At 33.8% G+C, this 13,297-nt stretch overlaps 1 protein-coding gene across 6 annotated transcripts; it reads right to left on the bottom strand.

Moving 5' to 3' along the window:
* Positions 1 to 2,092: 2,092 nt before the first annotated feature.
* On the bottom strand, positions 2,093 to 9,444 carry LOC107832067 (uncharacterized). Of its 6 annotated transcripts, none has more exons than XR_012706498.1 (7): positions 9,170 to 9,444; positions 6,214 to 7,202; positions 4,608 to 4,666; positions 4,431 to 4,523; positions 4,218 to 4,319; positions 2,776 to 3,096; positions 2,093 to 2,324 (listed from the first exon to the last, which is right to left on the bottom strand). XR_012706498.1 is itself a non-coding variant. In XM_075247147.1 (6 exons), the coding sequence occupies exons 2-6, from the start codon at positions 6,620 to 6,622 to the stop codon at positions 2,241 to 2,243; spliced, it is 747 nt and encodes a 248-aa protein (XP_075103248.1). In that variant the 5' UTR covers positions 6,623 to 7,202; positions 9,170 to 9,438; the 3' UTR covers positions 2,093 to 2,240. The 6 variants fall into 6 exon arrangements, 2 of the variants coding, with proteins under 2 accessions (XP_075103248.1, XP_016515355.1); XR_012706499.1 differs by having other exon boundaries at positions 2,776 to 3,021; positions 9,170 to 9,443; XR_001658490.2 differs by having other exon boundaries at positions 4,608 to 4,820; positions 4,917 to 7,202; positions 9,170 to 9,434.
* Positions 9,445 to 13,297: the final 3,853 nt, after the last annotated feature.

Below are 13,297 nucleotides of genomic sequence, written 5' to 3'. Positions count from 1 at the left end.
TTAGGGAAATGTTCTGGTCATATCGAACCCCCACGAGGCCTTAAACAAAATATGTCAAAGGCAAGGCCTGATCCAACTACCAAATATGGCCTAACTAGTTCATGCTAAAGCATCTCAATCTTTGCGAACATAAAGATTAAAGCAAAGGAAAACAAAACTTAGAAGTTGTCAAAGGGAAAAGGAAGCCTTGTGTTATATATACATGAAGTCTTTACAAAGGCCAAACGGCCTCGACAAAAAAGTACAAAAGTACAAAAATACAAAAAACAAAGAAAAAATGTACTAGGAACTTAAATGGCCTGGTCATAATCCGGAGCTCGCCTCGTCACCAAGGTCTTCGGAGTCTCCTCTACCCTCGAATCCGCTCGAACCCTTGGAGCCTTCTTCATCCTCGGGATAAGCCATCTTCTTGGCCTCGGCTTCGATCCCCTTCGCACTCTCGATTTTGGATGATAAGTCGAAACCCTGGGCAAGAGATAGAATAAAACCAAATTTTCCAATATAAAAGGAATGACAAGGAGATGCGAATCCAGGATTTAAATTTTATGGGTTCAGATTCGCAATTTTACCACATCTCATCTAATTTAATAAGTTCAAAATTTATTATATGTACATATTTAATGATTTTTAGGCAAAATACAGGGTATGCGGGAAAGTTATGGGTTCAGTAGCTTATACACTGGATACGCCTCTAACGACAAGATGCCAGTTTTTCAAGAAAGTATCTAAAGTATCACCCTTTATTTTCTTTGAAAATTTGATTGTTGTATGGGCTAAAATTTATCATAATTATATGTGGGCCAAGTCAACATAAGAAAACCTTTGAAGGTTGTCACACGCCATCGATTTGTCTTCAACAAATGACGAAGGCGAGGTCGAGTTGTCTCAATAGAGGATAAGGACGGGGACGAATACTCCCTTTAGCAGAGCAGTAACAACTAGTTTTAGAAATGAGACCTTATAGAGAATATTTCCTCCCATCTGTACTATTAGGGTTTTTGTGGCCCATATGCCCTTATAAATAGAAAGAGAGAGGATTGTAGAGGGGACTCGACACTCATTGTAAAAAATAACACATTAACATTCTCTGAAGATTCTTGCTTTATCTTTGACATACAAAATACACCATTTAATTGCTTTATTGTCACCATTTATTACTACTCAAATAGTACTCGTAACATCTTACTACAAAATCGGTTAATCAGTTTTTTAGATATTAATATTGGCTAAGATTAACTCTATTCTATTAGAAAATCTAATTTTTTATACCTAGATCTAAATTTTGGGTCAAATAGTTTGGCACCGTGTGTGGGAATTTTCTCAGTCAATCAAATGTAATGTAGCAGTTTGTAGCTTCATATCTGTGTGTGTCAATCGTAAAACTACATGATGTGATTCATTCTTTCATTCCAATTAAAATTTCACTTGCTTCAAACTTCCCCATTATTATCATCTTATTTTGATAGAAACAGCCCTGGTTGTATACAGCTAGTACTGTAGCAATTGATTAATATGATATTTGTGAAAGCAGCAGCCTTTTGTGTTTTACTTCTCTTTTGACCAATCATTGATAGAGTGAACTAATGTAGCATTCCAATTAAGTGAAAGTATAATGGGTACTAATCAGACTACACACTAAAAAAAAAAACGGGTAAATTGCGGAGGTTAAAATTACAATTTGCGGAGGTTAGTAACCTCTGCTATTTGCTGTTACGGCGGTTGAGCAGGCCCCTTGCAGTAAGCATCGCCACTATTAATTTGCGGCAGATAAATGCGGGGGTTTCCCGAACCGCCGTGACAGCAAATAGCGGAGGTTTTTAACCTCCGCAAATTGCAATTTTAACTTCCGCAATGTCATGCGCGAAAGTAAATTTTTATTTTTAAAATTTAATTTTTTTTTGAGTGTGGGGGTTATAAACCCCCGCAATTTCTTATGTGTACACTATCAGGATCTGTTCAATTTCTCTTTGGGGGTTTTAATTATCCCCATCTATTTTTAAATATATTATAGAATTAATTTTTTATTATCAATTTGCCATACCCTTTCCCTAATATCAGTTGAAATATTCATGCTTAAACCAAAGCATTAAAATTAAGAAACATCAACATTTCATTAACTGTGAAAAATACTATGACAAAGTAGTATCATATGTCATCAAGCTAAATTAGAACATAGTTAACCGTTTATATTAGTTAGCTATTATATTATCCTAATACATCCACTTCAATTAAAATGAATCTCAATGGTTGTCACTGGGATTACTAGCGCCAGAAGATCTTCTTGTATTCGTCGGTGAAACGAGTCCACTAACTGCATAACTTGACTGCAGCAAAAAGTAAAAAAAAAAAAAATACAAGTATTAAGAGGAGTATCAGGAAACAAGTCATTGAGATAAAATATATGTTGTCTACTTAAACCAACAAAAAAGAATGAAACGGGACAAGATACGAAGCCTCTAGTCTAAAAGGCAGACGATATGCAACACGAATACAAAGAGAATAAAGCATTTATTTAATAAGTGATACAACACTTATGGCAAAATTCATGTAGACTATTATTTTTTCTTTTTGAATTACTATCCTCTAACTTCGACCAGAATGTTATGTTATAGTGATCCTTTGAACAAAGAAATATGAATCATTTGGTTTTCTGCAGGTTTGGGGGTTGACTTGAAGTAAAATTGTGTAATACTAGCTGGTTTTGGAGCTGAAATTGACATGTATGAAAAATAAAATTGCACAATACACCAAAAATAAAAAGAACTTATCATTTACCGTTGTAGGAGAAGCAAATATCCCAGCAAATTGTTCTAGTATTGGCCCTTCCTTCATTATCATGTATGCTTTGAGAGTATTCATCAATTGATTGTACTTCTCTTGGCATCAAGAAGAAGAACATCCAACATTATTACTCACAATTCTAATATTACCAAGACAAAGATTTGTCTCTTTGAAAGTATTGCTTGGAGTAACTCCTAATCCCAAACATCTCACCCTTCCAGGATGCTCTTTGCCTAGCACCTTACCAACAACATCATTTGGAGAAATTTCAGACTCATCCACTGTACTTTCACTCACTGCTAGCTCAATTTTTTCCTAAACACAATACACATAAAAAAAATTCGAGCCAACCTTATAACTGTATATTTTATAGTCTGAATGAGTAACCTGAAAAAGAAAGGTCGCTACTGCTATTGCCGACACTATTAATCTGACAATTACCCTCGTACCCTATTACTATATTAAATTTCAGGTTTCAAATGTGAAAGTTAGAAAAAAAGTAACTAAAGAAGAAAATGAAAAACACATTATTAATGGTAAGCATGTATGTAGTAATTGTTGAGACATATCCAAAGGTCCACAACACAGTTAAAGGCTACGCACCCACCCTATATTCAAAACGTTGTTATCACTTTCTCCTCGTTGAAAACTCTCTTTTCCCACTTTGCCCCACGACTACCACACTTTCCTTCACATGTTTTTGTCATGTTCAATAAATTATAACTACACCAAATTAAATAAAACACAGGGCCAGTTTATTAGTAGATCATTTCCATGCATTTATCATGGACCGGGCACAAGGCAACTTTACAACACAGTAAGAGTCAATATGAACAAACAAAAATCAATTTATCTGTCTAAGAAATTTGTGGATAACAACTTCTTTGCCATTGCTATTGGAGAAGATTAAACAAAAGATATCAGCTTGAAATCCTAAAGAACCCAAAACAAAATGAAGAGAAAAGACTCTTTAACATATTCCAAAAGCAAGATTAACCAGAATTCAAGAGAATAAGAGGAAAAAAGACTAGAGATTAAAACATCAAAAGCGAACAAAAATTCACAACTTTTACAGACATATTAGGAATAAAGAGATGATATTTACAATATCAACTGGTGCTTTGATGTGCTTAACAATAGAAGAAGAACACTGGTGGTCACTGGGATTCCTTTTATCAACAAAGTTCACCATATGATTCCTTTTATTCTAGTTTTCATGATAGTCACACATAGATCATTCTATCTTAGCTGTTCAGAGCAACATAGTATCATGAACAAGACTGTCGACTAGAGTCATTTAGGCAAACAAGTCAGCATGAGAACATGAAATAGAATCATTACTAAGAGTCGTTCAATAGACTAGACCAAAACATCATGACATAAAGGTTGAAACAAACACAATGATGCAGGTGTAATGGTCTTATATTGTAACTTACACATATTTCTTTTGCCTGCTCATTTACATATGATGCATCTTTTTTCGTATGTATAGCAAGATAAAGTTGTGCTCGTCTAGGCTTACTCCCCGTCTCAGCCATCTATGTATGAAAACAAAAATAAGTCAGAATAGTTTAATTAAAGTAAAAGAAATAGATACAATATCTAAAATTTAAATAGTAAAGTAAGGTAAATAATGTGATATCTTTCACCATTTCAGCCCTTCTTCTAGAATTAGGTTTGGAGCCACCGGTGTGTGGAACTGTTTGTTTCTTCCGATTTTCAGCATTTCTTTTACACATGTTCTAACAATAAGATACATTTCAGTCAATTATATAAATGAATAATCATATTTTTATGCATTTCAATGTGACGTTTCAGAAAAATACCTGAGTTTCTTCTTTATAACGGTAGTTCACAAAGGAAGTCCATTGATCCCGAGTAATACCTACCAGAACATTATTAATAATCTCATATTTAGTTTTAAGTGGGTCTTTAAACTCATACCACAACTTCTGCCTACTTGCAGCCCACTTATTTGCAATAGAGCGATAAACATATCCTCGTGTAACTTCCTCAATGGTCATAAAACAGAAATGAGGCTTCAAAAATAAATTTTGGTTAGTTTATCTTTTATATACAAATATAAAAACAAAAGACAAAATAGAGATATAGTTATAAAGATATAGAACTTATACCTTTATAACGTTATTAAAGCGGTTGTTAAAGTATGACTTAGGCATATCCGACCATTTATCAAAGCCAATTGAAAATATGGTACAGTCAGTTGCTAAAAGTCCACATACGCCTGCAAGAAGGCCTTGTGCTTCGCCAATCGGATCCAAGTAATCAAACTCCACCACAAGACTGCAACAACCTCTTTTGGCAGCACATTGTGAATTGCTATTGGTAGCAATTGTTCTATAATAATGCGACAATCATGACTCTTTAATCCAAAGATTCTCCTTTGGTACGGATCAATGCAATGAGAAATATTACTCGAGTAACCATATGGCACTGAAATATTCTTTAAAGTTGTGAGGAAGGCCACTTTCTTTTCCCTTGGAATGGTAAACACAGCAAGCCAACAATTATCATTCTCATCAGGTCAAAGATCACACCTTATACCCATATCTTGTAAATCTTTTCTTGCCTTAATATTGTCTTTTGATTTGTCTTTATCATTGAGCAATGAATATATAATATTGTCAAACATATTCTTTTCGATGTGTATGACGTCTAAATTGTGGCGCAACGAATTGAATTCCCAATATGGAAGATTAAAGAATATGCTTTTTTCCTCCATTGTTGCGCTGCACCTTGCCCAATATTTCTTTATCTTGATCTTTTCCTTCTCTCAGTCTACTCAGCCGGTTTTCCAAATGTAACATCAATATCTTTCACTTGTTGTAAAATATCAGATCCGGATAACTTTTTTGGTGGATTTCTTTCCTCAACATAAGCGATGCCTCATCAATCTAAATTTATGATTTCTTGCTAAAAATCTACGATGGCCAATAAAGCACCACTTTCTACTATGGTGAAGCCGACAAGGTTCTACATCAAAATTACAAGTGGGACATGCTAAACCAGTATGTGAGTTCTAACCAAATAAGATATTGAGTCCAGGAGAGTCATTAATTATCCACATAAGAGTTGCTCGCAATCTAAACATCTCTTTCTTTGATGAATCAAAAGTTTCGACAACCTCACTCCACAACTCATTCAACTCCTTAATAAGGAGTTGTAGGTAAACATCTATGTTATTTCCCGCTGTACGTGGACCAGGAATGATCATTGAGAGAATAAAATTTGGTTGTTTCATACACAACCAAGGAGGAAGGTTGTATGGAACTAAAACAACTGGCCAAACGCTATAATTAGTATTCATCATGCCAAAAGGATTGAAGCCATCACTAGCTAGGCCTAGCCGAACATTTCGAGGATCAAAAGCAAATTCAGAAAAAGTTGTATCAAACCTCTTCCATGCCTCACCATCTCTAGGATGCCTCGTGACTCCATCTCTGTCACCATCCTCAGCATGCCATCTCATATGTTTTGCTATTTTAGAGCACATGAACAATCTCTGCAACCTTGGTTTTAATGGAAAGTAACGCAAAATCTTTGCAGGCTTCTTGGTTTTCTTTTTGATTTTCTCCTTACCTGTAGCAGACACAAGATCTTCATTTCTCTTCTTGATAGGCTTCCACCTAGAAGTGTGACAATACTTACATGTTTTCTCATTAGCATCATTTCCCAAAAATAACATACAATCATTTGGACAAGCATCTATCTTGATATAATCAAGACAAAGCTTACTAATGGTTTTCTTGGCTTCATAATAAGAATCAGGGATCCTTGAAAATGTAAATGCGTCCCTCAACAAATCTAGTATCATGGTCATTCCCTGGTCTAAGACCCTTGTCACTTAGACCAGACAAATACTTATGTGATATAATTTTAATAAAAATTCTAGTTTTGAGTAATTGGACCCTTCATACAATTCTTGACTTCTATATCTAAGCAACTCGAAAAAGTCTTTGTCATTTGAAGCAGGCTCACCATTTAACCATTCTTCACCACCCACTACTTATAATGGACCTACATCAACCCCATCTTACCTTAGGCCCCCAAATACTTCATTGATCAATAATTCTACAGGATTCTCAGGAGGTAATGTATTTTGTATAACCTCAATATTTTTAGAATTAGCCAACACATTCCTTTCACCATGAATACTCCAAGTGACATAATTTTGAGGGAATGGTTTGCAAATCAAATGATCAAGCACTACATCTCTAGTCTGCTACTTTGCGAATCCACATTTTGGACAAGGACATTTTATTCTATGTCCTACAATAGCATTAGCAAATGCAAAATCTAAAAACTGATTTAAACCAAACAAATATTCAGTGGTGTTCCTTCGCTTTCTAATCCAAGATTTATCCATAAGAAAGTATTATCCTTCAATGCAACAGATGAACCTTTCAGAATATAAAGAGAAAATATCAGTTCTCTTTTATTAGACAGAAAATATGAATACAAAATATTAAGCAATAAATACATACAACAAAAAGTCATCTATAATCATAAACACTACAAAATTGAAAATTCCGAAACAGAGAATGATTTGCATAGTCATAGTCACATGTCCCAACAATAATAAGTAGATTCAAAGACATGGAAGTCAAACAAACAATAAGCATCATGAAATAAAATAAATTTACTGTAAGTTATCAAAAGGAAATAATTTACTGTAAAATATCTGTCACAAAGCATCTAATTTGGAGAAATTAATAGGAAAAAAGTCCTTGATCTAAAATATAATGATTTATTCTGTCATTAATCTAAATATTCATATATAAAGAATCTGTTATTTAAATTCCTTTACTATATAAGAAAATATGTGGCATATAAATACAGAAATCTCATAGAACATAGAAATTTTGGAAAACTCCTATAGATCAGGAAAAAAAAGAAGCATAAATATGGAGCAACTCTTGTCCAACACTATTTATAAGTATATCCGAAGTTATTTATGGACTAAACGTGAATTGATTTCAACAATATATCTAACCAAACTAATCAAATATTAAGAAACAATGCACCACTTGCTCTCTCTTCTCCTTCTCATCCACACTGCATTCAACTATAATTTGAGAATAAAACTTGGTTGATTGAATTGAATGCAACACTACCCACCAACCGACGCCACAGGTAAGTAGACAACTACCTCATTTACCCTCTCTATTTACTCCTATTCACTGACAGTATCTGCACGTAACCACTCTGTCGCTGCTCCATAATATATTTGTTATGTACTTTCATCCTATATATACTCAACGTTGTTCCTCAGTCTTTATTATAGAATACAGAATTACAACATTATATATGATGGATACAAATAGAGCAGGACTTGATGAGTGCATCGAGAAGATCAAGAAAATGAAGACAATGGAGTTAAATGATACTGGTTCTGAGGAAAAAAGTAGATATGATAGAGGTAGAAGCTATGAAATGGTTCTAAGAATGATGGGGTTAATTTTCATACTAGTAGCGGCTATTGTGGCTGCCATCAACAAAGATACTTAGGATGTTCCCATAACTCTCGTAGACGGCTTACCTCCTTTGAGCAGAACCTTTTTCTCAATTACTTTTTAAATAGTTTGAAAGTTAACTATGTGACCTATAATATTTTTATATAGTTTTTTTTAAGTATGTAAATTTTATTTCAAAATACTTGAAGATTCTATGTCTGCATGCTCCGAATCAAGCCATTCCAAAAATTCAACTAAAGTTCTTTTAGAAAAATTGAAAGCGAAAAACATGTTCCCCCTCTAATTTCACCTAAAAATCAAATTCACCCACCAACTCGAATGAGCATAATTTCCTGTGCATTTCTAGCCTTTTCTTTATAAACAAGCCTTTGTTATCACCAATGAAGGACACAATAAGCAGAAAGAAGTTTGACAGGATATAACAAGCAGATACTAGAATCAAAGAGAATCACCATCGAACAGAAATAGAACATCTTCAACACTCCACAAAGGCATCAGTTGTTATTCAGAATATCATTGCACTAATAAAAACAATGCTTACGCAATTAATTCCTTAAGTATCAATTTTTTCTGTTTTAATTTCAGTACTCCCCAAACAACCATCAAATTAAGAAACAGAAAGAAGAGATAAAAGTAAGAAATTATAAAAACGATACATATTCGGTACTCAAATAGGGGGCATAAACCCTTGTAAAAATCACAGAAAACCAGTATTAAAGAGAGAGAGAGAGAGAGAGAGAGAGAGAGAGAGAGAGAGAGAGAGAGAGAGAGAGAGAGAGAGAGAGAGAGAGAGAGAGAGAGAGAGAGGGAGAGAACGGAAGCAAACCCCAGATGAGAAAATAATTAAAAGAAATGAATCTCGAAATAAGCTTAGGTGTAGATAAAGAGCTTGCCTTGAGTGGTTAGCTTTCTGATTGGATCTCTTGTACACGATGAGAATCAGACGGAAGTCTTCTGATTGCCTTGAATTGATTTCAATTAGGTGGAAGTGTTAAGGGATTTCAATCAGAACCAACAGATTGTGGTTTCCTGCACAGAGAGAGAGGGGGAGTCGACTAGGCGGAAGTGTTAAGGGCGGATATTTCTAGACTGAAAAGGCTGGGGAAAAAGGAGGGAGTGTGAAATAAATTGGGCGCTTTTTTTTTTGTAGGGTTGCGGAAGTTTATAACTCCCTTAAATTGTATAATTTTGTGTGGATAACAAAGTGCCGCAAATTTATGCAAATTGCGGAGGTTATACACTCCGGGCGCTTTTTTTTTAGGGTTGCGGAAGTTTATAACTCCCTTAAATTGTATAATTTTGTGTGGATAACAAAGTGCCGCAAATTTATGCAAATTGCGGAGGTTATACACTCCGGGCGCTTTTTTTTTAGGGTTGCGGAAGTTTATAACTCCCTTAAATTGTATAATTTTGTGTGGATAACAAAGTGCCGCAAATTTATGCAAATTGCGGAGGTTACTTATAACCTCCGCAAATAAACCTCCGCAATTTACCCCCTTTTTTTGTAGTGATAATTTTAATGGACATGATTGTAGAGGAATTTGCTCACACATTTTCTCTCCAATTTTCTTAACATTTAGTGAGTTGTTCGAGTGTCTGCTCATCGCTTGGGCCTGCAAGTGAGATTTCTTCTGGGAAAATGACATAGTATAGCAGCTATCAAAATAATGTAAATAGTTTAAAATGACATTTATATATGAATTATTCAAAAAATATATAAATTTTATACACTTTCGGCTATTGAATGTAAATAGTTTTTGACGCGGGTTAAAAGTGAAAAAAAACCCATTTCTTCTCATTGTAGTCACCTCAGCGAGATACATATTGTAAATTTAAAATGAAAACAGGTAGAAGTATTCCTTTTTTAAAATTTAGTCCTCACAATTCAAAATTATTTCAAAACACTAAATGATAGGTGGTACACTAAATTTGAATTATACATGCATGGTTTCCTTAAAAAGAAAATATCCTCCATGGGATAAAAGACTGGATTTAATTCATATCATTGATAATGTAGAGATTTATACTATCAATGTAATTTAAACTGTTGTAATAACTAATTTATTGTATTTTTTAGTTTACACCACGGATTTTAGGAGATAGTTACTTATAGTTATGTTTTAGGGTTATTTAACATTGGATATAGATCTTAAAGAGTAATTGTACTGAGAAATCGTACAGGAAATTGCAAGTAAAAAATGGGAGAAGGTAGGCGTTGATTCTACCTTATGAGTATTCGAACTATAACAGTTCCAATTAATAAAAAGTGAAAAACATTTTGAAGCTAATTTAGAAAGAAAAGCAAGACGTATTTGAGATTACCATTATGACTTCCTAGCTGACTATAATGACTACTATTCTCAATCCTTTTTCCTAAGTGGAAACTTCGTTTTATTTTATCACCTAAAAAGTGGAAAAAGAAATTAATTCTTTTTGACTCACCTAAAGCAATGACATAAATTTGAAACAACTCTATTGAATTGAACGACAAAAATTTATTAAAATGATAAAAAAAAATCCACACTTGACTATTATAATCTTGCTTCTAAAGTGGTGGCTGTGGAATTAGTACGCATGCGACTCACTTCTTCCTTTCTTTAAAGAAAATATTTTTACAATTTCCTTCCCGGAGAATTCTACGAAATTTATTAAGTATTCTGTTTTTTTCCTTCTAACTTCCATATCTCTCTGTGAAAAGAAATACTCATCACATATTTTGCTTGTTTTACGCATAATTATTATTGTTTCTAGTGAAATTAAAAAGTCACAATTAACTGATTAAAAAGGTCAAAATTGAATGTATTGTTGATTCAAAGTTTAGATGGAAAATAGTTAATGCCAAAGGTTATGGTGAGGTGGATAGGGTCCGTCCATCCTTAACTAAAGGTTTTGATTTCGAGTCATCAGAAATAAAAAATCCTGGGAGTGCCTTCCCCTTTAGTGAGCCTTACACGACGCTAATTAATCTGAATTAGTTGATGCTGCAATGATAGTACTGGATATCGGGCAGAAAACAAAATTCCATCATTCAGAGTCGACGCCCCTTTTTCTGTCTTTCTATCTATACTTCCCATCCCAGGAAATTCTGCTTCATTTTATCATTTTGTTGTGTTTGTCACGACCCCAAATTCCCTCCGTAGGAGATCGTGATGGCACCTAGTCTCTAAGACTAGGTAAGCCTATCAATGCGGAATAATAATAGATATCTGAAATAAATAAACTACAAATCAAATAATTACAACTCCCAAAACCCGGTAGAAATAAGTCACAAGTTTCTAACAATTTATCCTCAATGTCCTTATATATCAAGGTCTAAAGAAAATAAGGAAACAACATGATAATGATAGAAGGGGATTACGGAGTCTGCGGACGCTGGCAGATATACCTCGAAGTCTCCTCGTACAACTAGTTTACTGATGCCTGATCTGATAAGATGTACCTGGATCTGCACAAAAAGATGTACAGAAGCGTACTATGAGTACACCACAGCGGTACCCAGTAAGTGCCAAGCCTAACCTCGGTAGAGTAGTGACGAGGTCAGGTTAGGCCCTACTGAAAAATAAATAATGATATGGTAAAATGTTTAACAATATAATAAGATAAAATGACAATAGAAATGAATCAAGTAGTATGTCATCATTTAATTATACCAAATAATGACAATTAATACCCCGTGGAAGCAAAACAGAATTCTTTTCAACTTTAAGAAAATCACAACAATAATCAAAGGCAACTGCGGCCATGAATCAATATCAACAAGCGAACTTCTGAGGTACCGCCTCGTAGTCCCAAATCATAAATAAATCACAATATCTCATTTCTTTATATCACAGCGGGAGCCTTCACAATTTATTTTAAAGAAAATATTTTTTCCGAAATAGCATCCCGCGTTTTAGCCATCCTTATCACACTGCATGACTTCTAGTAGTTTCCTCTACTAGTTACGCATATCAAGTCACACTTATCTCACCGCATGCGTTTCAATACACAGACCTTATACCACCGTATGTGTATCAATATCACAATATATCACAATTTGCACCTCAAGTGCCCAAATATTTCAATTTATCAAAATAAATCAACAATAATATTTTTCCATAATAAAGAGCTCACAGCTCATGCCAAAATAATTCAACAATAATATTTTTCCACAATAAAGAGCTCACGGCTCCATCACAATGAGTACGAAATCTCACAAAAATATTCGGGAATAAATAACTCAACAAAATAATATTTCAAAATTTTTGTACGTTGCTTCAATACCAAATTTAAATATCAATTAATTCATATTAATAATATTTAATTTTAAAAAAATCAACCTTCAATAATGCACAAAATTTCAACTAAACAGGTAAAACAATTAGCAGGAAAAGGTCAAGAAAATTTAAAATATATACGTTTAAATCAATGATGAAAAATATAACAAGGTAAAACTATTTAATTAATATGCAAAAGCAATCTACACAATTTAAAGACATAATCTTTCACATTTAGCCCGTGTACACACTCGTCACGTCGTGTACATGACTTTCAATACATTTTAATTTATCACTTCAATACCAATCCTAGGGAAAATTTCCTCCACACAAGGTTAGACAAGTCACTTACCTCGACTTGCTCCAATTTAACCAAGTTGTATGCCTTTTTCTCGATTTTCCGATTCCGATTGACTCGTATCTAGTCATAATTAATTCGATACAGTCAACAAAAATTATAGAATCAATTCCATAAGAAAATACTACATTTTTAAATAAAATTTGAAATTAACTCAAAAATTGTCCGTGGGGCCCACTTCTCGGAATCCGGTGAAAGTTATGAAATATGAACACCCGTTCAACCACGAGTCTAACTATACCAAAATGACTAAATTCCAATAATAATTCGACCCTCAAATCCTCAAATCTATCCAAGAGGGTTTTCAAAATTTTTCAAATTAAATCACCAATTAACTAATAAAAACAGTGATGGATTCGGGTAACCTAACCAAGATTGAGTTAAGATCACTTACCCCGATATTTTTT

Source organism: Nicotiana tabacum, chromosome 24 (assembly GCF_000715075.1).
Source record: "Nicotiana tabacum cultivar K326 chromosome 24, ASM71507v2, whole genome shotgun sequence".
Taxonomy (NCBI): domain Eukaryota; kingdom Viridiplantae; phylum Streptophyta; class Magnoliopsida; order Solanales; family Solanaceae; genus Nicotiana; species Nicotiana tabacum.
This window is presented reverse-complemented; position numbering and strand designations above follow the sequence as displayed.

Coding starts and splice junctions, on each gene's coding strand:
- LOC107832067 (XM_075247147.1), bottom strand. CDS start 6,622: ATGACCATGATACTAGATTTGTTGAGGGACGCATTTACATTTTCAAGG. Junction 4,524..4,607: donor GTTATAAAGAAGAAACTCAG/GTATTTTTCTGA, acceptor TCTTATTGTTAG/AACATGTGTAAAAGAAATGC. Junction 2,325..4,217: donor AGCAGGCAAAAGAAATATGT/GTAAGTTACAAT, acceptor TTTTTGCTGCAG/TCAAGTTATGCAGTTAGTGG.